The sequence below is a fragment of the Mesoplodon bidens genome (genome assembly GCF_964165515.1).
Source record: "Mesoplodon bidens genome assembly, chromosome: 19".
NCBI lineage: Eukaryota > Metazoa > Chordata > Mammalia > Artiodactyla > Ziphiidae > Mesoplodon > Mesoplodon bidens.
In genome coordinates, this window is record NC_138179.1 from 40045874 (window position 1) to 40066079 (window position 20206).

General features: G+C 50.2%; 3 protein-coding genes across 11 annotated transcripts in view; 1 reads left to right on the forward strand and 2 right to left on the reverse strand.

The window, feature by feature from the left end:
* MXRA7 (matrix remodeling associated 7) overlaps positions 1–1965 on the reverse strand; it is a 39898-nt gene extending 37933 nt beyond the window's left edge. For all 5 annotated transcript variants that reach the window (XM_081219303.1, XM_081219302.1, XM_081219304.1 and 2 more), the window contains exon 1: positions 1631–1965. In XM_081219303.1, the coding sequence (XP_081075429.1) occupies positions 1631–1939 (309 nt within the window). In that variant the 5' untranslated portion in view covers positions 1940–1965. The remainder of the gene's footprint in view (positions 1–1630) is intronic.
* Positions 1966–3507: 1542 nt separating this feature from the next.
* JMJD6 (jumonji domain containing 6, arginine demethylase and lysine hydroxylase) lies at positions 3508–14134 on the reverse strand. Of its 4 annotated transcripts, none has more exons than XM_081218333.1 (7): positions 13760–14096; positions 12861–13249; positions 12125–12411; positions 11107–11242; positions 9702–9840; positions 8792–8919; positions 3508–7141 (listed from the first exon to the last, which is right to left on the reverse strand). In XM_081218333.1, the coding sequence occupies exons 1-7, from the start codon at positions 13886–13888 to the stop codon at positions 7105–7107; spliced, it is 1245 nt and encodes a 414-aa protein (XP_081074459.1). In that variant the 5' UTR covers positions 13889–14096; the 3' UTR covers positions 3508–7104. The 4 variants fall into 4 exon arrangements, 3 of the variants coding, with proteins under 3 accessions (XP_081074459.1, XP_081074461.1, XP_081074460.1); XM_081218335.1 differs by lacking the exon at positions 3508–7141 and adding an exon at positions 10548–10636 and having other exon boundaries at positions 8502–8919; positions 11145–11242; positions 13760–14134; XR_014013914.1 differs by lacking the exon at positions 3508–7141 and adding an exon at positions 10548–10641 and having other exon boundaries at positions 8802–8919; positions 13760–14101.
* A 145-nt stretch (positions 14135–14279) lies between these two features.
* METTL23 (methyltransferase 23, arginine) lies at positions 14280–20080 on the forward strand. 2 transcript variants are annotated; one of them, XM_081218338.1, is made up of 5 exons: positions 14280–14377; positions 17940–18044; positions 19053–19290; positions 19376–19460; positions 19621–20080. In XM_081218338.1, exons 2-5 carry the CDS (start codon positions 17961–17963, stop codon positions 19784–19786), a joined length of 573 nt encoding a protein of 190 aa, XP_081074464.1. In that variant the 5' UTR covers positions 14280–14377; positions 17940–17960; the 3' UTR covers positions 19787–20080. The 2 variants fall into 2 exon arrangements, with proteins under 2 accessions (XP_081074464.1, XP_081074463.1); XM_081218337.1 differs by lacking the exon at positions 14280–14377 and adding an exon at positions 14546–14637.
* Positions 20081–20206: the final 126 nt, after the last annotated feature.

Sequence of the window (20206 nt, forward strand, 5' to 3'; positions counted from 1 at the left end):
GATCGAGATGACTGAGCACCACTAAAGGACATTTTATTTATTTATTTATTCATTCATTCATTTATTTTTGGCCGCGACATGTGGCATGCGGATTTTAGTTCCCCGACCAGGGATCGAACCTGGGCCCCCTGCAGTAGGAGCGTGGAGTCTTAACCACTGGACCGCCAGGGAATTCCCTACAGAACATTTTAAACTTCAGTCCAGAAGCCGCCTCTGGGTGAAAAGGGGCCACTGTGTTAACTCTAGGAGTAGGGCTGACTGAGAGCAAGTGGCAGCCTGGGAACAGCCCCTATACCTCCCCTGTTCCCAAGAGAATCCTAAATATGGGAGCAAACCTAACACATCAGCACACGTCCAAACCCCACCTGCCATCACCACAGGTGAGGTCAGCAAGAACCACAGGGCCTCGGTGCTCCCTGGCATGAATACAACAGCTCTCCTCAGGCTGGTCAGAATACACTCTAATGACACAATTAGTCACCCTCTTGTCAAGCAAAGCGCCTGCTCACAGGGGATCTGGAACAATTACTCAGCAAAGAGAAATGCCTCCGCCCCGCCTCGCTGCTTCCTCCTCCCCGGAAGGGTTCTCTCCAGTATAAACCATTGTGTCCAGCAAAATTCAGAGTGGGCGCTGCAGACATGCTCACAACGTACCAAAGCAGCTGGCTCACAGTTTTGACCGTCCTGGCCATCCTCCCTTCCAAGAAAGGGACCTCAGGAGTCAGAACAAGGCCTTCTGATCAGGCTCTGGACCCTTGCTGGTGGCCTGGAAGGGCCAAGGGTGCTGAAGTCCTGGGAAGGCGCATGGCTTCACTCCTGGCAACTAGGTTTCCAATCTAAAGAGATACGTCGGAAAAAGTGTATCGGGCTGGGCAGAGGAGTGCCCACAAGCCATAAGACGCTCATCTGGATATCCTGAAGCAAGACGGCAGCCGCGGGGTCAGGACAGAGCTGCTGGACTGCAGAAGCAGGAGGGAGGCTTTGGGGGGCTCAGCTGTGCCGCAGGAGGGCCTTATCCTGCTTCCTCACTGCACGCTGGCCCGACTGATCTGCAGCCCCTGGGGGAGTGTGCAAAGCACCGTGCAGTTTGGAAACGGCAATAAAAAGGATTGCAATTGTCCGGTGCCTTTCTTTCAGTCCCACCCAATGGGTTTCACACATAAATGACTCAGGAATCTGGATTTCAAATTAGCCCATAAAGAAAAGGCAGCTCTCCTTGTTTTCTTTCTTTTCTTTAAGTATTATATTTGCCACTATCAAGACAACTGTCATTGCAGCCCTTGAAATAAGCCACATGCACGTGGATTTGGGAACCTGTGGGCTGGAGGGTGAGGGGTGGGGAGTGGGGTATGACCCGTGCCGGGGGAGGAGAGACCAAGAAGAGGAAAGCCAGCCAGGCGACAAAACACGACTCCGACAGGCTCGGCGACACTTCGGGGGGGAGGGCGTTGAGTCTGCACGCCGGGACCTTCCCTTCCTGCCGTCCGCGGGCTCCTGCCCTCCCTGAGGCAGCCCGGCTCAAGACTGGGGGCGCGGTTCTCGGCTCCGCCGGGGACGCCAGGGGGCGCCGAGCCGCGGAGGGTACCTGGCCCCAGAGTGGGAAGGGGCGCCCGGGAGGGCGGGTCCGTACCTGCCTCTCCTCGGCGGCCTGCTCCTCCGCCTCCACCGGCGCCGCCGCGGACTCTTCCGGCGGCACGGACTCGTCCGGCGGCGTGGGCTCCCCCGGCCCCTCGGGCGCGGCTGCCGGCTCCGCCGCGCAGGGGCCGAGCGGCGCGGGCGTCCCGCTGGCCTCGGCCGGGGTCGCGGACTCCGGGGGCGCGGGCTCCGGAGGGTCGGGGCTCGCGGCCGCCCCGCGCCTCACCAGCAGCCAGGCAAGCAGCAGCGCCAGCGCGGTGGCCAGCGCGGGCAGCGCGGCCAGCAGCTCGGCCGGCGCCTCCATCGCGCCGCGGCCGCCCGAGTGCCCGCCCGCTGGGACCCCGAGGGAGCGTGCTGCGCCGCGCCCCGCCTCGGGGCGGAGCCCCCGCCTCGCCCCGCCCCCTGCCCGTCCCCGACCTCCCAGGACCCGGGGTGGGGGTGGGGGTGACTCAAGATGCTGGGGACCAGAGCCCTGGCCCCTTGGGAAGTGCTCCTGAGGCCTGAGAAGGGCCGAGCCCTCCCTGCCCGGGCAGGCCCGACGCTTTGGGCTTAGGATCCTTTTGAAAAGCAGTTTGAAATACCCAGTACTCCGGGGCCCTTTCGGCATCATTTTAGACCCGCGCAGGTCATCTTAGAGCACTTTGGAATTGCTAGTTGGGGAATGCTAAGGGCCAAGTAAAGACAGGAAGGTTCACTAGACGGTAGCTCTGGACTGCCTGTAAGACAATGAAAACACCAACTCTGCTTACTTTTAGCCACTTTATAGACCCGTCACCAGCTGCTTTTACTCCTTGGGGTTGCTTTGATACGTTTTCACAAAGAGGACGTTTCTAGGTGCTGGCCGGTGAAGGCTCCTTCCCGGTCTGGACCCAACAGCCTTCCACATAGGCCTCAGGGTATGGAGGCTGCCCCCAAGGACGGGCTTCAGGAATTCAGCACCAGGTGCTGTGGGTCAACTCTATTTCCCCTACCGTCTTTCTTCTTCGCATAATTCTGGAATGTAGGATGGTGGAATGAAGGAAAAGCCTACTGTTTTTGTTTCTCCAGACCCTTCCAGGGCTCTGTCACTGAACAGTGTATGCTGAAGACAAACGCACTGTAACCGAAAACTTTATTTCCTACCACTCCCAAACCCTGCTCTAGTTATTTTTAAAAACCAAAGAGTGGACAAAGTTTGTAAGGTATCATGCCAAACACAGGCCTAATATTGAAAAACCAGGGTTCCAAGATTTTGTTTAGGATGCATTTAATACTTTTTTAGAAAACGTACAGTGATATCTGATGAAAGCCAAGATGCTGGAAGGAGTGTTTTTTTTTTTTTTTTGAATTGCTTATTTCTTCTTTCTTTGGCCGCGCCACACAGGGTGAGCTTAATCCTGCTGCATCACATAGTACTGGGGGGACACGCAAAAGGAATTTTAGCCGCAGTTAATGAAAAATGCCCCACAGCTATAAAATGTGGAGTGAGGTTTATCTCTTGGCTACTAGGTTTTGACCAGGGGGCACTTTCAGCCAAAGTGTTTGGGCCTTATTTTTGTCACCTGTCCACCTTGTTTTAAAATATACAGTTGACGTTTGAACAACATGGATTTGAAGTGCATGGGTCCACTTAGATGCGGGTTTTTTTCAATAAACGAATACTGTGGTACTACACAATCCGAGGCTGGCTGCAGAAACCAGAACCACAGATATAGAGGGCTGACTATATGTTTTTCTTGAATTTTCCACTGTGTGTAGGGAGGGTTGTTACCCCTAAACCCTGAGTTGTTCAGGATCAAGTGTATATCTAAGAGGTCCTATTGTGCAGACAAACTCAGTACACTTTATTGACTTTCAGATGAGTAAGAATGAAAACAAGGACAAGACAATGCAAACAACCCAACCCCAAATCAAGTTGCTTTATTTAAAATGATGAACAAGTTTCATCCCAGTGAAAAGTTAAAAATGCCAATCCAGTTGCGGCCCCACCGGCATTTGGTGGCGGACCCCACGGGAAAGACCCAAGCAGAACTAGGAGGCGCTCAGGGTGCTCTACGTGACCCTGGAGGAGGCACCAGGCGCTCAGCAGACAGTCCCAGTTCCTCTGTAGTGTCCAGTCCCCGCGGGGAAAGCAGGCAGGCGGGGCCAGTTCTCCTGCTCCCAGGAGAGCAGAGGATGGGGCCAGATGCTCCAAGTTTTTGAACTTGAATCATGAGACAAAGTTGAGAGCCACCTCTGCAGTTTTGCTCTGTACAATGTAACATCCGTGTAACATCACGACAGAAGCCGGGGAGGGGTGGAGTATAAGGAGAAACCAGACTCCACATGGAACCATCAGCGGGACCCAGTACACAGCAGGAACGACTTATCTGTGGAAATGCTACATACAATTCAAGAAACCTACAGCTGCGTGCTTATACGCCTACTTCCTAGACAGTGCTTTTTACAACATTTACTGCAAAACCCCCGTCCCACCCCACACTCTTTTCTGGAGTCCTAAAGCATATCAAGGCGGAAACTCTAATAAATGTGTAAAGCACTTGCACCAGCAACCTTCTTGCTGATCCTTTGTTTAAATACCTTTAGCTGATTCACAAAGAAGCTGTGTCCTAAGTTAAAAATACAGCTATAATTGTAATTATGTTCTTTTATGAAGATCTCATAAACTTGCATTTAGTAAGGACTGAACTTGCTTTTCTGGTCACGGAGATGGACGTGCACGGCTCTACCAGCTCTGACCTGTGGCCCTTGTGAACAACAGCCAAGTTCACTGTCTGTGAAGCTCCACGAGGTCAGGGAGCTGGGTTTGTCACTGTGGCGTCTACAGCACCTAGAACAGTGTCTGGTGCTGAAACATTTGTTGACTGTTTTAATAATTAACAAACGGGCATCTGCAAGCGCGAGCAAAACGTGAATAATGTCGCTGCTTTTGGTGGCTCTCCCCTCAAAGGCATCACCCTCAACACAACAGCACTACTGACCCCAGAGGCGTCTGTGTGCAGCACTGGCCAGCTCGGGCTGACAGTAAAGCCTTTGGTACCTCCCTCATCCCCAAAGACCCAGAGCCCTCCTGAAGTCCTGGGTCCCCCGCTCTTGTCTCGCCCATCCCACTCCTCCTCTACAGTAGTTATTAGTCCAGATCCTTTCTTCCAGGACCCAGCTTGTTGGTTTTAAGATCTGCTGTCGTTTCAGAAAATAATCTCTAAAAATAGTTTAATGTTGTATCTTTCTCCTTACCATCCTTGACACCACTCAAAGGAGTAGCTCATGCCAGGTGGGTAGAAAGGTTAACTTCAGAACAGATGGACCCTTGGTTCCTGCTTCCTACCTCACCGTGATCACCCAGCCACACTCCACTGCTTTGTTTCCCCACCTCGGCCCTGCTCTGCTTCCACATGGTGTGTTTGCCTGGCCCACAGTGACAGCAAAAGGGGGGCTGCTGAATCTCTGGCCTGGCCAAGCCAACGAAAGAGTGTCCCACAGTCATTCGTGTGGGGTGGCGAGACCCAAACGTAATCCGTGCTACCCAGGCACTTTCAGGAGCGGTGACTGCGGGCCTGTCAGACGGGCTGGATCCCTTATATCTGGGTATTGTTTTTCAAACAGGAATCACTTTTGGCATCTGGGGAAGTAAAACTGGGTGGCTTAGTCTCTCAAACCAAACTTCCACTTTACCATCCCTCCAGCTGCAAATGCATCCCACCACGCCCCCTGGTGGCAAGAAGCCTGTTTGGTGGCTTCATCGTTTAAACTGAAGTGGAGGGAGGCGCAGTTGGTATGGATTTTAGAGGAAAGGGAGTGAGTGTGACAGCCCGGTAGCAACACTGGGAAAAGGAAAAAACTATTTTGAAGATGTCAAGAAAAGCTTTTTAAAAACGAGGAGGAATGCCATTCAAATATGAATAAAATCTCTCAGGGTTTGGATCTGCTCACAACCACAGACACTGGAGCCAGAGGGCCAGGGAGGGGGAGTGGCAGGTAGAGCGATGCTAGGAAATGAGCAGACGGTCCATCCAACCCAGACGCGTGTTTTGGTTGGCATTTCAGAATGCAGAAAACTGGACGAAGACAAAATAGGGGACCAGCCTTCTAGAGTAAAAGCCACACGACCGACCCAGAGAGTCAGGAAGTGATAACTGGTCTATCAAACATGGAACATGTGGCAAAGAAGCGACCAGGGTTCCCCTGATCATACCCGCTTGAAGGGAGGATTTTTTTTTTTTTTTTTTGCGGTACGCGGGCCTCTCACTGCTGTGGCCTCTCCCGTTGCGGAGCATAGGCTCCGGATGCGCAGGCTCAGCGGCCATGGCTCACGGGCCCAGCCGCTCCGCGGCATGTGGGATCTTCCCGGACTGGGGCACGAACCCGTGTCCCCTGCATCGGCAGGCAGACTCTCAACCACTGCGCCACCAGGGAAGCCCTGAAGGGAGGATTTTGAGAGACAACACCATACAACTCCAGCCACCTGCCCACACACCTCTGCACCAGTGAAGCTCCTTGGCTCCAAGCTGCTGGTGCCCTTCCCTTCTTCATTCCAGCCCAGAAAATGCTTTTCACGGGGGCACGCCCTCAACAACCCCCTCTTAGGGTGAATTTAGGGACAGATGAAGGCAAGCAGGTGAACTGACAGGGCAGGAGATGGAACCCGCTGGGCAGTGCCTACCAGAGTTAGTTAGAAGCCTAAACAGATCCCAAAGGCCAGAGGTACCACCTCAGCATTTATTCCCAGCAGGTGACACGATCCCCACCTAATGTCTGCAGGTCCAAGAAGTGGGGACACTATCATGAACCCTCTTACAGAGAGAGAGCTTCTGACTCATGGATCACGTGGTGGGAATGATGGCGACACATCTTTAAGAACTTGGCCCTGTTTATAATTTAAGTTCTGTGATGACAAAATTATCCCTGGACTCTAACAGCCTCTCTCATTGTGGAGAAAAAGCAATGAATCCTAAGATAGCACTAGGCAGTGGTGAGTGGCCGGGTTACTGCCACCGAATGCGTTTCTGGACGGACGACAGCATACAGGAAGGCGGCACACTCGTGGTCCTTCTTACACGTAATTGCTTCACACAGAACTCACCGCTCACCCCTCTCGGCGTCTCTGCTTGCGTGCAGCTGGCCACGTGGACAGCTGGAGTCCCTCACCAACACCAGCGAGGCAACAGATGCAACAGGCATTCAAAGGACCAAAACCCTCCAGCCTTGCGGTCGACCAGCTTGGTTTTAAAGGAGAAGCACGGCACCTTCTCGCCTGACATCACGGAGGCCTTCGGTGCTTCACTAAGCATGCGGAGTTTTTTAACTTCTTGACAATCTAGTCTCAGTAAGCAGAAAAAAACAGCATTTGACCGGAGACAGGAGCTTGGGCCAGAGAGGATTATCCAAATTCAAAGAAGACAAAGGAGAAGGTAGGAGCAGAAGGCAGGAAAACTGAGTTGGGTGGCTGCCAACAGCTCACGTGGGAGCCACTTCAGGGAGAACTTCTGCTCAGGGGTGAGCACGGCCTCCACAAGTGTCCCTAATCCTGCCAAGGAAAGTACAACTGCCTGTAATCAGCATGTAGACAGCACAGCTTCGGCAAAGCTGGAAGGACGTGTTAAAAGCAGGACCCCCAGGACCCCAGGTTGATGTAATGGCAGGGCTTTCTCTAAAAACTTTTCTTACAAAGTCACACCCCAAGGGCAGATATAAGTTTACAATATAGAAAAAACTTAAAAAAGCAAGAAGAGAAATCTAAGTATGCCTGGGAAAAGGACAATTTGTGTTGAGAAATGCACAATCTAGTCTGATAAATCCACTTGATTAATGAGACACCCGAATTTCCCCCACGGAATTCCAGCCAGACCCCAGAGAATGAGGAAAAGATGACAGAAAGGAACGTAGGTCCTGTTCATCACATTTAAGCAAGCGCTAGGCTGCTTGGAGATACAAAGAACATAACAGGAACGTCAGCTGCAGCAGTCAGGGACGTCAGACAGAATCCCACAGGCTTCAGTATTTCACTATCTTTGAAACCTCACTTTTTTTTTTTTTTTTTTTTTTTTTTGTGGGCCTTGCTGGGCGGCATGCGGAACTTCCCCAACCAGGGATCGAACTCGTGCCCCCTGCATTGGAAGCTCGGAGTCTTAACCACTGGACCACCAGGGAAGTCCAAAACCTCACCTCTTAATGCTACCTGTAGTTGACACTTCAACTAGCAGCACATGGACGACAGGGTTCTGGGGTTTAAAGACCCTGGGTGCACGCAGAGTCACCAAACTTCAGTGGGAGCCTGTCGTGTGCCCAGCACCAGAGCAGGTGCTTGCCAAAAGATTAGCTTATGGGGCTTCCCTGGTGGCGCAGTGGTTGAGAGTCTGCCTGCCGATGCAGGGGACACAGGTTCGTGCCCCGGTCCGGGAAGATCCCACATGCCGCGGAGCGGCTGGGCCCGTGAGCCATGGCCGCTGAGCCTGTGCGTCCGGAGCCTGTGCTCCGCAACGGGAGAGGCCACAGCAGTGAGAGGCCCGCGTACCGCAAAAAAAAAAAAAAAAAAAAAAAAAAAAAAGATTAGCTTATGGATTTTTACCTCAAGTTTTAATTTATTTAGATCCTATAGGGTTTAAAACAAAAACAAAAACCCATTGGAGACATGATTAAGATTTTATAAGGAATTTGCAAGCACTCAAAGCAGCAGTGGCAAACTGGGAGAATAAGCAGGAGGCCACGCCTCAGGCTCTTCAGAAGATATGGGGTAACTTCTCAGCATTCTCTTCCTTTACTGCGGTAACTATCATTTCCCCATCAAGGGCACCCACCAAAGGAATCACCATCTCCTCCCAAGATCATGACAAGAAGAGCAACAAGGGGAGATTCTGGTATTCTCCAGGAAAAGTATTTCCAAGATATAAAATGAATTTAACTTTTATTATTAAATAATGTAAAGGGTTCCCTTGGCACCATCCACGTAGATTCTCGCCCTTATGCATAAAACAAGCCACGTTCACTTGCATCGGTAGCGGAGAAAAAAGCTACTGTGGCAAATGCTAAGTGACTGGACTCCCATTCCCAGAGCATCCTCATTCTCTGGCTTGCGCTGGCCCTCCCGGGTCTGCAGGATCCACAAGGCTGCCCCCCAGGGCCCCGCCGCAGGCTGCAGGCACGTCCTTGCACACAGACGACAGCCACGCGCAGTCACCTGGAGGAGCTGCGCTCTTTGCTCACACAGTCGTCCTGGGAGGTGGTGTCCCCGTTTCCCACTGCGCTGCACGTCCTCCTCTTCTTCCTGCGGTGCATTGTCCCCTCGCCTTCAGAGCCGGACTCACACTGGACACGGGAGGAGAAAAACAGGGGTTCGGTCGGATGCAGCCCAGTTCTTCGCTAAACGAACCTCTGCCCTCAGGAGACGGCACGATACTGTCCGCTCCTCCCCGAGGCAAAAGGGCCATTTAGGACACAGTTGGGATATCCGTCTCCTCAGACCCCAAGGGTCCCCCCAGTGCTCTCTAACAGAAGGGTTGTTTGTTTGAAATCAAGATCCCCCTCTAAGACTGTGTGAGAGCCAGCACTTTGCGATGGCATCATGGAATTTCACCGCACAGCACTTAACACTCATAAAACACATGGCCTCCTCCAAAGAGGAGGCAGGATCAGTGGATCACAGTCACGAGACAGGCATTTCATCTGCTAAAAGCACAGATGCTCTTACCCAGTGTTGTGTTAGCTTAAACAAAGTGACTGAATTTGCTGAGTTTCTAGGCTTATAATTTACTATCCACGGGGTAGATTCCTAATGTGGGCTTTGAGTTTGGAGAATTCTTGGAGGTTGAATCCCGACACCACTGTCCGCTAGCTGTGTGATCCCGGGTCATTTACAGAATCCCCAGACACTCCTCTCACCTCTAGAGATTATTGTAACGATTCACTAATATGCGCAAAGCTATAAAATGGGCAAAATTCACCCCACAGCAAGAATGTTGGCAGCTGCAGTTCTTGGAAAAAGCGGAACACGTTCCCATCGTCCTCCCTCCCGGGTAGGAGGCAGGAAAGTCACAGCTGGTTTTCAGGGCGACCGGTCCCGGAGGCCCGGGCCGCGAGCACGGACTCACCTCTGAGTCCGAGTCAGATGAGCTGGAGCTGGAGGAGCTGGACGAGTCGCTGGAGCTGTCGGAGGCGATCCCCGTGGACTCCTGCAGGTCGACGGAGTCAGCCAGCACTGCCAACTCAGGGTGCTCCTGCCTCAAGATCCTGAGAGACAAGACCCGGGTCCTCAGTGCTGGGACAGGCAGCGACGCCCTCACGCAGTACCCCAGACTCAGAGCTGAGCCCTGTCTCTCCTAGACGCGCCTGTACAGCGGTGAGGACACGCGGATCCACAGGCTGGGGACGAAACCCCCCAGGCTGCTCAGGCTTTCCTGAAAGGAAAACTAGCCACACACAACTTGCTACCCACTGTGCAGACGAGACAGACGTGCTGCTGAGACGTGAGGCAAATCTTCCTTGAGTTAGTCTTAGTTCTCCCCTCGGGAGAAACAATCTCTCTCGCTCGTAGTTTTCCCTGAACCTTTCCTAGCTGCTGTTTTTTAACCTCTCCTTTCCACAGCACAGTACTTAATGATGGGAGCTGGGCTTGGTGACATTGGTTTGTAAGAGACAAGAAGTATCAAGCAACAGAGAGGGTCCCCCCTCACTGGAAGATGAAGCTGAACGGGACTGTCGGGGCAGCAGGCAGCCCTCCCCTTTGGAACCTATTCTGGCGGCCACTGCAGCCAGGGACAAAAGACCTGCTGTTCAGGACGGCCTTCAGCATGACCAAGTGGCAGCACGCAGCAGCCTGCTGGACAGAGTCAGTGGGCCTCGGATGCCCGAGAGTCTGGGGAGAACAAAGCCACCACCCTTGCTGGCCCTCTCAGCAGGGAGGCTGAGCACTGAACAAGCCAGAATCCCTCTCTTACCCCGAGAGCTGGTCCCTCCAGGTCAGGGTTGGGACACAGTGGCACGGGGTGGCTGGGGGTGGCTTGCACTGCCGCTGCCCGTGCTGTATCTGTTCTGTGGATAAACAGAGGAGCTAAGTCTCCAGGGCAGTCACCTCGCTCACAAGAACTGAAGGTCATAAGTTCAAATGGGAATAATGCTTTGCGGTAAGAAAAAGAAATAACCAAAATAAAACCCAAACAAAATGGCTTCCTTTGCTAGTGCTAGCTTTGGGAAACAAAACACAAAAACAAAAACGAAAACAAAACAGAAAACGAGGAACAATCCCAATTATGACCATGTTTTGACTGACTGGCTTCAATCAAACATGCAGTCTTACCCTGTCACCTCAAGGCTGACAAATATTCTGAGGACTAGCCCTGACCTTGGACCCACTCTCCTCTACCCGTGAGGTTTTGCGGCCCCAGCTTTTCCCAGGCCTGTCTAAAATCAGCGCATGTTATGGCACCAGTGGACTCTTTCCATTTTATCTCTGGGGTAGAAGTTGGAACAAAGCAAAAATAAGAAAAAGTCTCTCACCTATACCATTTCCTCGATAACTTTGGTCTCCCTCTTACCGTCTTGTGCCAGACAACAGGGAAGTTGGTGCTGCTGGCAAAATTCTGGGTAATGGCAATGGTGGTGTCAAGGTTGAGGACAACGTGCCACCAGCCTCCTGAAATCCAACAAGTAAACAGTTAAACAGGATTGGTTCTACACACAGTCGCTCCATGACATAAACTTCACATAACAAATAACACAGACTTCAGAACCTGGGGATTCCTGTCCACAAGGGACAGCTTTAGAGACACAGGACCCAGCGAGGTAAATGCTCCTCCTGAGGGCAGGACTCACCAATGACCTGTTTGTATAAAGTTTTACTGGAGCGTGGCTGCACCTGTTCATTTATGGATTGTACATGGCTGCTTTCCTGCCACTTGGGCAGAGCTGAGCAGTTACAACACAGACTATCCAGCCCGCAGTGCCTAAAATATCTGTTCTCTGGCCCTTTTACAGAATAAACGTGTCAAACCCTGTTAATCCAAAGCTGTGACCAAAACTGTAAAGGCAGCAAGTTCTTCAGTTTCTAGATGGAGGATGCCCATCTTAAACACCCTTACTTCCAACCCTCAACCTATCAAAACAAAGTGTAGTTTTCAGGTGTAGGATTTCCTGCCTCTTGGCTCTTAAGTCACTATTTCCTGACTCAATCCACCCAGTGCTACACTGATCAAAAACCCCATTTCTAGAAATAAGCACAAGTCACTGAACATATTCAATAAACAAAGACACGAAGTATCTACTAGGAATAAACACGAATAGGCTCTCTACATACAGGAAGTTTATCAATAGTCATTATACATTCAGGTTACAAGAAACGTGGACAGCAGCCCCCTGAGCACGTGACCACACAGCAACACATCACGGTCAGAGGCGGGAACCAGTCGGTTCACCCAGAGTCAGCGTGCAGAGGGATTTCTTTGACGCTCCCTACATAGTTGTGTTCCAAAACTACAAACTACTGAAATCAAAGAATGTACTTCCAGTTCATCTGTACCTGGTACAAAGACAGTCTCTCCTGGTTTTTGTAAGATTTCCAGGGGTTTGAATTCGGGTGGCCAGGTTGGAAGCTGTGTCCGGGGATAGATGATATTAAACCAAGTAATAGCTTCATCTTGCTGGTTCCCTCCTTCTTCTCGGGTCACCTTGATGAGTTCCCTGGGCGTGCTGGTAGGGAACAGGCACCAGCGCTTGTGGCCCTGGACTAAGGCATTCCAGGCACTGGTTCCCAGAGGGTCGATGTGAATTCCGGTTCCAGAGCGTGGTGGCCCCATCACAAACCACCTAAAGGATGGAAACATCCAAGATGTGAAGTGTAATTTAACCACACATACACACCACAAAAGAAGCTTTAATTTTACACAAACATGTTATCATTATTTCAAAGACTACACAAATTCTGGTACACACAAATGCTGAGGGAATTGTGCATGGACTGACCCCTAACAGAAAAAGGAAAAATCACCGACATGTCTTACTGCTGGACTTGAACTATAAAAACGTCCCTTAGAGATCACTGGTTCAACTCTGGTTGCACGTTTGAATCACCTGGGGAGCTTTCAGAAATCCTCATGCCCAGGCAGGAGGCCCTGGGCAGGCACCAGAAGCCCTCTAAGTGCCATGTGCAGCCAAGAGAGAACCACTCACTGTTTTGCAAATAGATTAGCTGACTGCGCTCAGCTGCCCCTGCTGCTGTAGACAAGATTATAACCACATCACTGCCCAGCATTTACCTGTAAGGGGGCCTGCGCTTCTCCCCCGCATACTGGAAAAGGTCATCGGTGAAGAACTTCGGCACCTTGTAGTCTTCCAAAAGTTTCCTTCTTTTGGGGTGCTCCCCATAGCTGCTGTCAAAGATGTAAAGGGGGCTGTCATCTCGGGTGCTCTCCATGTACTCGATGTAGTATTTCATCTTCATCTTCACGGAATAGCCGTCGTTATCCTCACCACACTTGAATTTTTGGTTCCGGTATTTCCTTTTGAGGCGCTCCAGAGTCCATTTCTCCTGCGCGGACCAGCCCTCTTGGGCATTCAGCAGAACCACGGGCTTGTATGGTCTTTCGTAACGTTCCACAAATTCACCCACCGACAACTGTAAGGCGTCTGCCCTTTCCACATTGTCCTGAGGGAATCAGAAAAGACCTATCGCATTAAAGAAAAAAAAAAAAGTCCGGCGGCAGTTAGGGGTGTCCCCCAAGGCCAGTTAGCAATCACATACCCAAGGAGCCAGATTCTATTTCCGGCTCCTCTTAGGGAGGGGAAAAGGACCTGCGTGCGTTCGGGCACTGCGCACCCAGCGCCATCAGGGAAGGGGGGCTTCGCGTCTTCCACTCGTGGCTTTTGACAGCCAGGGTCCCAAGGGCCCCGCCGCCCAAAGGGATGCAGGGGTGACAGGCGTCGCGAAGGGCATCAGGGGCGTGGAACTCCAGCTGCCTCGGCAGGCGCGTTTGCGGCGCATAGAAGGAGGCCCACCCTGGGATCTGGGCCCCGATGACCCCGACCTCCGCGGGGGTGCGGACGAGCCCATCGTAACTCCAGGGGCCGTGCTGGGCGCGGACCCCGGCCCCGGTAGAGGTGCGCAGCTCCCGGGGATGCCCGTGCCCCGCCCGGCCCGCGATCGCGGCCCGCTCACCGCCACGGCCGCCGGGTTCAGCGAGAAGCTCTCGTAGTAGTTGTGCCGGATCCAGTCCAGCGAGTCCTTCAGCTCCGGCCGCGCACTCCGCTTGGCCTCGCGGATCCGCTTCTTGCTCTTGTGGTTCATTCTGCAGGGTCACCAGCTGGTTCCGCGACGACCCCGGCGCAGCTCGCTTCCTGCCACCAGTGCGTCCCCCTCCCCGACCCGGGCGGCGGCGGCGGCACCAAAACGTCCTTCCCTCCAGCCCGGCGCCTTTAAAGTCTCCTTCCAGAAAATTCACTCCCTAACCACCTCCCGAGCCTCGGGTTGGGCCTGCGTCGGCCGTCTTCTCCGCCCCCCACGGCCTCTTGCGATAAGCTATTGGCCTCCGAGCCTCTGGGGTCCGCCCTCACACACGCCGGGTCTCCGCCATGTTGGGAAGGTCAAGATGGTCGAAGCACCACCTCGCTGCGGCCCCGCCTCTCCCGCACCCCCTTGCGGTTCGCGTCACTTCCGGCAGCCAGCAGTTCCTTCGTGGCAGGTTTCCGTCCGGCTCACAGCCGGGGCCTCCTGCACTGTGTGTCGTTGGTTGGGTTTCGGGTCTGTTCTCGCCACGTGGCCATTTCGTCGCCCGAGGTGTGCTTACCCCCTTTTGCCGTCGGGTAGTAGCGACCCGACGTGGCGCCGGGAGACGGCCCTAGCCGGTCTGAGAGCACCCGCGCGTGCAGCTTGGCAGCCTGGCGACCCGGCGCACTCCCCTGTGCCCGGGGGCCACCGACTCCCCTCCGACCGAGCGTGGCCTCCGAGGGCATGTGGTCCGGGCCAAGCGTTTTCGGTTCTCGGAGGAGCCGGGCTTGGGAGCTGAGGGGGCCGTGCTGGAAGTCTGCGTCCCGCAGGTGCGTGCGGAGGCACTCGCCGGGAAGCGCAGTGGGGCTGGAGCGGTTCTCAGCCGACCAGGAGCTATAGGGAGGGGGGTCCGCGGCTTCCCGCCTTAGGGTGGACCACAGAGCGAAACGGTTTGGTATGAAGACGTTTGGCAGATTAAATGTCTTTCAGTAAGAAATTTGAAGACCCTGCTAGGAAGGAGGCCTTTCCATACCTAATATTTCTTGCCAGAAAAGTGGCATTCTTGACACCTAATATTTTTTTGATCTTGTTGAAGGGCTTCTTAATTCAGTTTCTGGGGGGGAGGGGAAGGGATTTCCAGCCCTCACTAACCAAATAAAGTTTATCAGGCTGGCATTGCTTCCTTTCAGCTCATGGCTGCCCCCGAACTCTCTCAAGAGCAATTATATTTTATATACCTCCAGTTTTTCAAAGCACTTTCACATTGCAGTATTTCATTTTTTTTTAACATCTTTGGAGTATAATTGCTTTACAATGTTGTGTTAGCTTCTGCTGTATAACAAAGTGAATCAGCTATATGCATACATATATCCCCATATTCCCTCCTCTTGAGTCTCCCTCCCACCCTCCTTTTCCCACCCCTCTAGGTGGTCGCAAAGCACAGAGCTGATCTCCGTGTGCTATGCGGCTGCTTCCCACTAGCTAGCTATTTTACATTTGGTAGTGTATATATGACAATGCTGTTCTTTCGCTTCGTCCCAGCTTACGCTTACCCCTCCCCGTGTCCTCAAGTCCATTCTCTACATCCGTGGCTTTATTCCTGTCCTGCCCCTAGGTTCATCAGAACCTTTTTCTCTTTTTTTTTTAGATTCCATATATATGTGTTAGCATAAGGTATTTGTTTTTCTCTTTCTGACTTACTTCACTCTGTATGACAGACTTGGTCCATCCACCTCACTACAGATAACTCAATTTCATTTCTTTTTATGGCTGAGTAATATTCCATTGTATATATGTGCTACATCTTCTTTATCCATTCATCTGTCGATGGACACTTAGGTTGCTTCCTGGCTATTGTAAATAGTGCTGCAATGAACATTGTGGTACATGACTCTTTTTGAATTATGGTTTTCTCAGGGTATGTATATGCCCAGTAGTGGGATTGCAGGGTCATATGGTAGTGTTCTATTCTTAGTGTTTTAAGGAACCTCCATATTGTTCTCCATAGTGGCTGTATCAATTTACATTCCCACCAACAGTGCAAGAGGGTTCCCTTTTGTCCACACCCTCTCCAGCATTTATTGTTTGTAGATTTTTTGATGATGGCCATTCTGACCAGTGTGAAGTGATACCTCATTGTAGTTTTGGTTTGCTTTTCTCTAATGATTAGTGATGTTGAGCATCTTTTCATGTATAACAGCAGCTGGTGGTGTAGGTATTGGCAGTAGCAGTTTAAATATGAGAAACAGCTTAAAAGGAGTTGAAGGCTGGAGTGGAACCCATTTCTGGCAGTTTCTAAATGCCTGCACGTTGAAATACCCCTTTGGATTTTTTTTTTGCCGCGCCACGCGGTGTATGGGATCTTAGTTCCCTGACCAAGGATCCAACCTGTGCCCCTTGCAGTGGAAGTGTGGAGTCTTAACCACTGGACTGCCAGGAAAGCCCTCCTGACCTCCTTTGGATTTCTTCCCAAATTTAGGGAGTGGGTGAAGATACGCCTTGTGAAAACAGATAGACTTTTTTTTTTTTTTTTTAAACACCTAAATCTGCATAACTCACTCCTCAGGTCAGAAATCCTTCACTGTACTCCTGGGTAAAATCCACCAGGGCAGGCATTTTAATCATGCCTAGCGTATTTTAGGCACCAATATTTTTGTTGAGTGTATTGAATGATTAGGTTCAGACCTTCAGTTCCTTCACCTTTCATATTTTTACCTCTTTAGCCTCCTTTCCTACCTCCCCAGGAGGGGCACCCTTTGCTCTAGCAAACAAAGTCTTGCGATTTTGCAGTTTAGCAATCACTAACTTTGTATACTTACTTTGCACTAGGTAGTTTTCATTGAATCTTCCTAACCTTTCTATGAAGATAGTATTTTGCAGTTGAGGAAACTGAAGCACAGAGGTTAAATAACTTGAGTGAGGTCACACAGCTAGTAAATTATAGATCTCAAGTTGGAATTCAGGCAGGCTCATTCCAGAGTCCTGAGCTATGTTACCCTGCCTCCCTAAATACCATGCTCTCATCATTCAGTGCCTCCCCAAAGGCTTTGTAAGTTGCCTACCCTCCTAACTGCAGGATTCAGCTCTTACTCAAACCTCTTCTAGGATGTCATCCTAGAACCCCACTGTTCCTCCTTAGCATTACCAGGTTATGCCTGTGCTTAAACCCCTCCAGTATCTTCTCACTGCACTTAAATAAAAGCAAAGCTTCCCGTGCCCTACAAGACCTCACAAGTCTGGCCTCTGCCTTCCCTCTGACCTGTGCTTGTACTACGCAGCCCTGCCTCCAGCCCTCAGGCCCACACTGCCAGGGCTCTCTGTGCCCAGCGAGAGGCTTTTCAGTTCCTGCTTCAGGGCCTTTGCCTGAATCATTCTCTCTCCCTATCTTGAGGAGACACCTTGTGGTCACTGCCCACTCCCATTTCTCTCACATTACCCTGTTGTATTGGGCTTGTTGCAACCAAAAATATCCACTTGCTTACTTGTTGCTTGTCTCTCCCCAGTAGGAGATAAATATATGTGTATGTAGTTCATATTCCAAGAGAGTTACATCCTCAGCCTATAATAGCCACTAAGCCACTCAGGCCCTGGATAAACTCTTGTTGAGTAAATGAAGGTATGAAGAATGCTTATCACATGGTATTGCAATTTTATATCCCGACCCTCCCTCCACCATAGGATGCAAACTGGAGAGAGGGAACTGTTGTTTTTGTTATAGATGCCAGGGCCAAGCGCTCAGTAATTGTTGTATAAATATTCTTTTTAAAAAAACAAATTTATTTATTTCTGGCTGCATTGGGTTGTCATTGCTGCGCATGGGCTTTCTCTAGTTGCGGCAAGTGCGGGCTACTCTTTGTTGCGGTGCTCAGGCTTCTCATTGCGGTGACTTCTTGTTGCGGAGCACGGACTCTAGGCTTGTGGGCTTCAGTAGTTGCAGCACACAGGCTCAGTAGTTGTGGTGCACAGGCTTAGTTGCTCCACATCATGTGGGATCTTCCTGGGCCAGGGCTTGAACCCGTGTCCCCTGCCCTGGCAGGCGGATTCTTAACCACTGCACCACCAGGGAAGCCGTGTATAAATATTCTGACTTCCAGCATGAGTTATTTATGGCATACAAAAAAATTCTTTTCAGGTCCTGCACCTTCAATATGGAATGTATGTTTGGCCCTGTGCTGTGGTCCTGGCCCAGTACCTGTGGTTTCACAGAGGATCTCTGCCAGGAAAGGCTGTCTTAGAGGTACAAGTGCCCTTGAGGTTTGCGAAAATCCTAGATTTTCCAGTTTAAGTCTATATGCTGGTTATTGGGTTTTGTTAGGTATTTTTAAGTCAGGGATGATCTGGCCAGCTTGTGAGGCAGGTGAGCTAAGAATGTTTTTAAACGTGCTTAAAAAGAAAGTATGCACCAGACCATATGTGGTCCACAAACACTAATATTTACTGTCTAGCCTTTTAGTTTTAAAATGTATCCCATGCTCTTTCTCACCACTCCATCTGGCTCGACTGCTGAAGGCTTACAGAAATACTATGCTTAAACCCAAAGACTAAATACAGAAGCTTAAGAACACCTCTTAACTTTTGCAAAACCATGTAAATGAAATGAAGGCATTTGGTGCTTACTTCTGGCCAAAAGTAGTGATGATTGTCAGCAATTCGGTAAAGGTCGGGAATCTCTATGCCCATCCCCAAACAGGAAGCGTGTGTTTCAACTGATATGAATAGTAATATTTATGAAGGCACCCCTTGGTATTATTCCTTAGTATGTTTAAGCTCCTTGCTGCTCTCAAGACCCAACTGGAAAATCCCATTAAACATGAGAAAGTCATGTTGCAGACCTGTCAGGTTTTAGCCACATGAAAGCTCTTTGTAATTGGTAGTAACAACTGAATGGCTGGTTGTGCATCCACATCACCCACTGAGATTTTAGAGACCTGGTGTCATTTATATTAGCTCCTTATAGATCACAGACCCTCAGTTCAAACCCGTTTAAGGGTTAACTTGTCAGTTGCAGAATTGAGGGCCCTTTAATATGCAGAAACAGACTATAACTCCTTTGACCCAATTAGAACTGCCATGACAAATTTGGAGGAAGCTCCACATAGTAAAGCAGTGTTCAATTATGGCATGTTTTATAGATATGGCAAACCATCTTTACACATTGACCAATGCAAGCATGAAATGAGAAATCATTTGCCAAGATCCATTAATTCTTTGCAGTTCTAAGCAAAACCTTTAACTTTGTCATTAGATTGGAGCTGGAGTGAGCCTTCCAGGAATCATGGCTGCAAAATGTGGTGCTGAAGTAATACTGTCAGACAGTGCAGAGCTGCCTCACTGTCTAGAGATCTGTCGGCAAAGCTGCCAAATGAATAACCTCCCTCAGGTGCATGTTGTGGGACTCACATGGGGTCATGTATCTCGGGATCTTCTGGCTCTACCACCACAAGACATTATTCTTGCATCCGATGTGTTCTTTGAACCAGAAGGTAAACCTTTTTTGCTCTTCTCAGTAGTAAATTTAGTCAGAGATACAATGGAATTAAAGTCTATTAAGAAGTTTTTTCTTCCCAGACTTTGAAGACATTTTAACTACAGTTTACTTTTTGATGCAGAAGAACCCCAAGGTCCAATTGTGGTCTACTTACCAGGTAAGAAGGTAAGCCTGAACAATCCTGCTTTACTCCCAATTTTATTAAAAGTTAACCCAAGCCTTATTACTATACTCATTCAGTGTGTAGTTTAAGGATATAATGAGAATATATCTAAAGCAAAACAGGAAAAAGCTTGGTTTTTAAAAAATAATTTATTTTTTTCAGTGCTGACTGGTCACTTGAAGCTTTGCTCTACAAATGGGACATGAAATGTGTCCACATTCCTCTGGAGTCTTTTGGTGCAGACAAAGAAGATATAGCAGAATCTGCCCTTCCAGGAAGACATACTGTTGAAATGCTGGTCATCTCCTTTGCAAAGGACAGTCTCTGAATTATACCTAAAAGCTGTTTTGGGACAATGTCAATACTGATTAGCAACCTGGCAAGCCAACCGTGTGACTCAGACCACTTCAGCTTGAGTACAGTGGATCTGAAGATGGTCAGATCTGTTGGCTTTAGATTGTGATGGGTCACATAACCATTAAAACAAAAATTAAAACTCCTATAAGAAAAAGAACTTCGATTGTTCCTAAGTCATTAAAATAGGGCATAAATTAGGTTATGAGAAGAGGGTTACTCAAAACCTTAACAAAGTGCTACCTTAGAGCATTGAGGATAGTAGGTACTGAACTGGCATTTCCACTTTATAACTTAGGGGGAAAAAAATCAACTACTAAACATTTCACTTTCATTCTATACAGTCAGTAACATTCACAAGGTAATTGCACAGGTCTTTCAAATAAACGGGGGA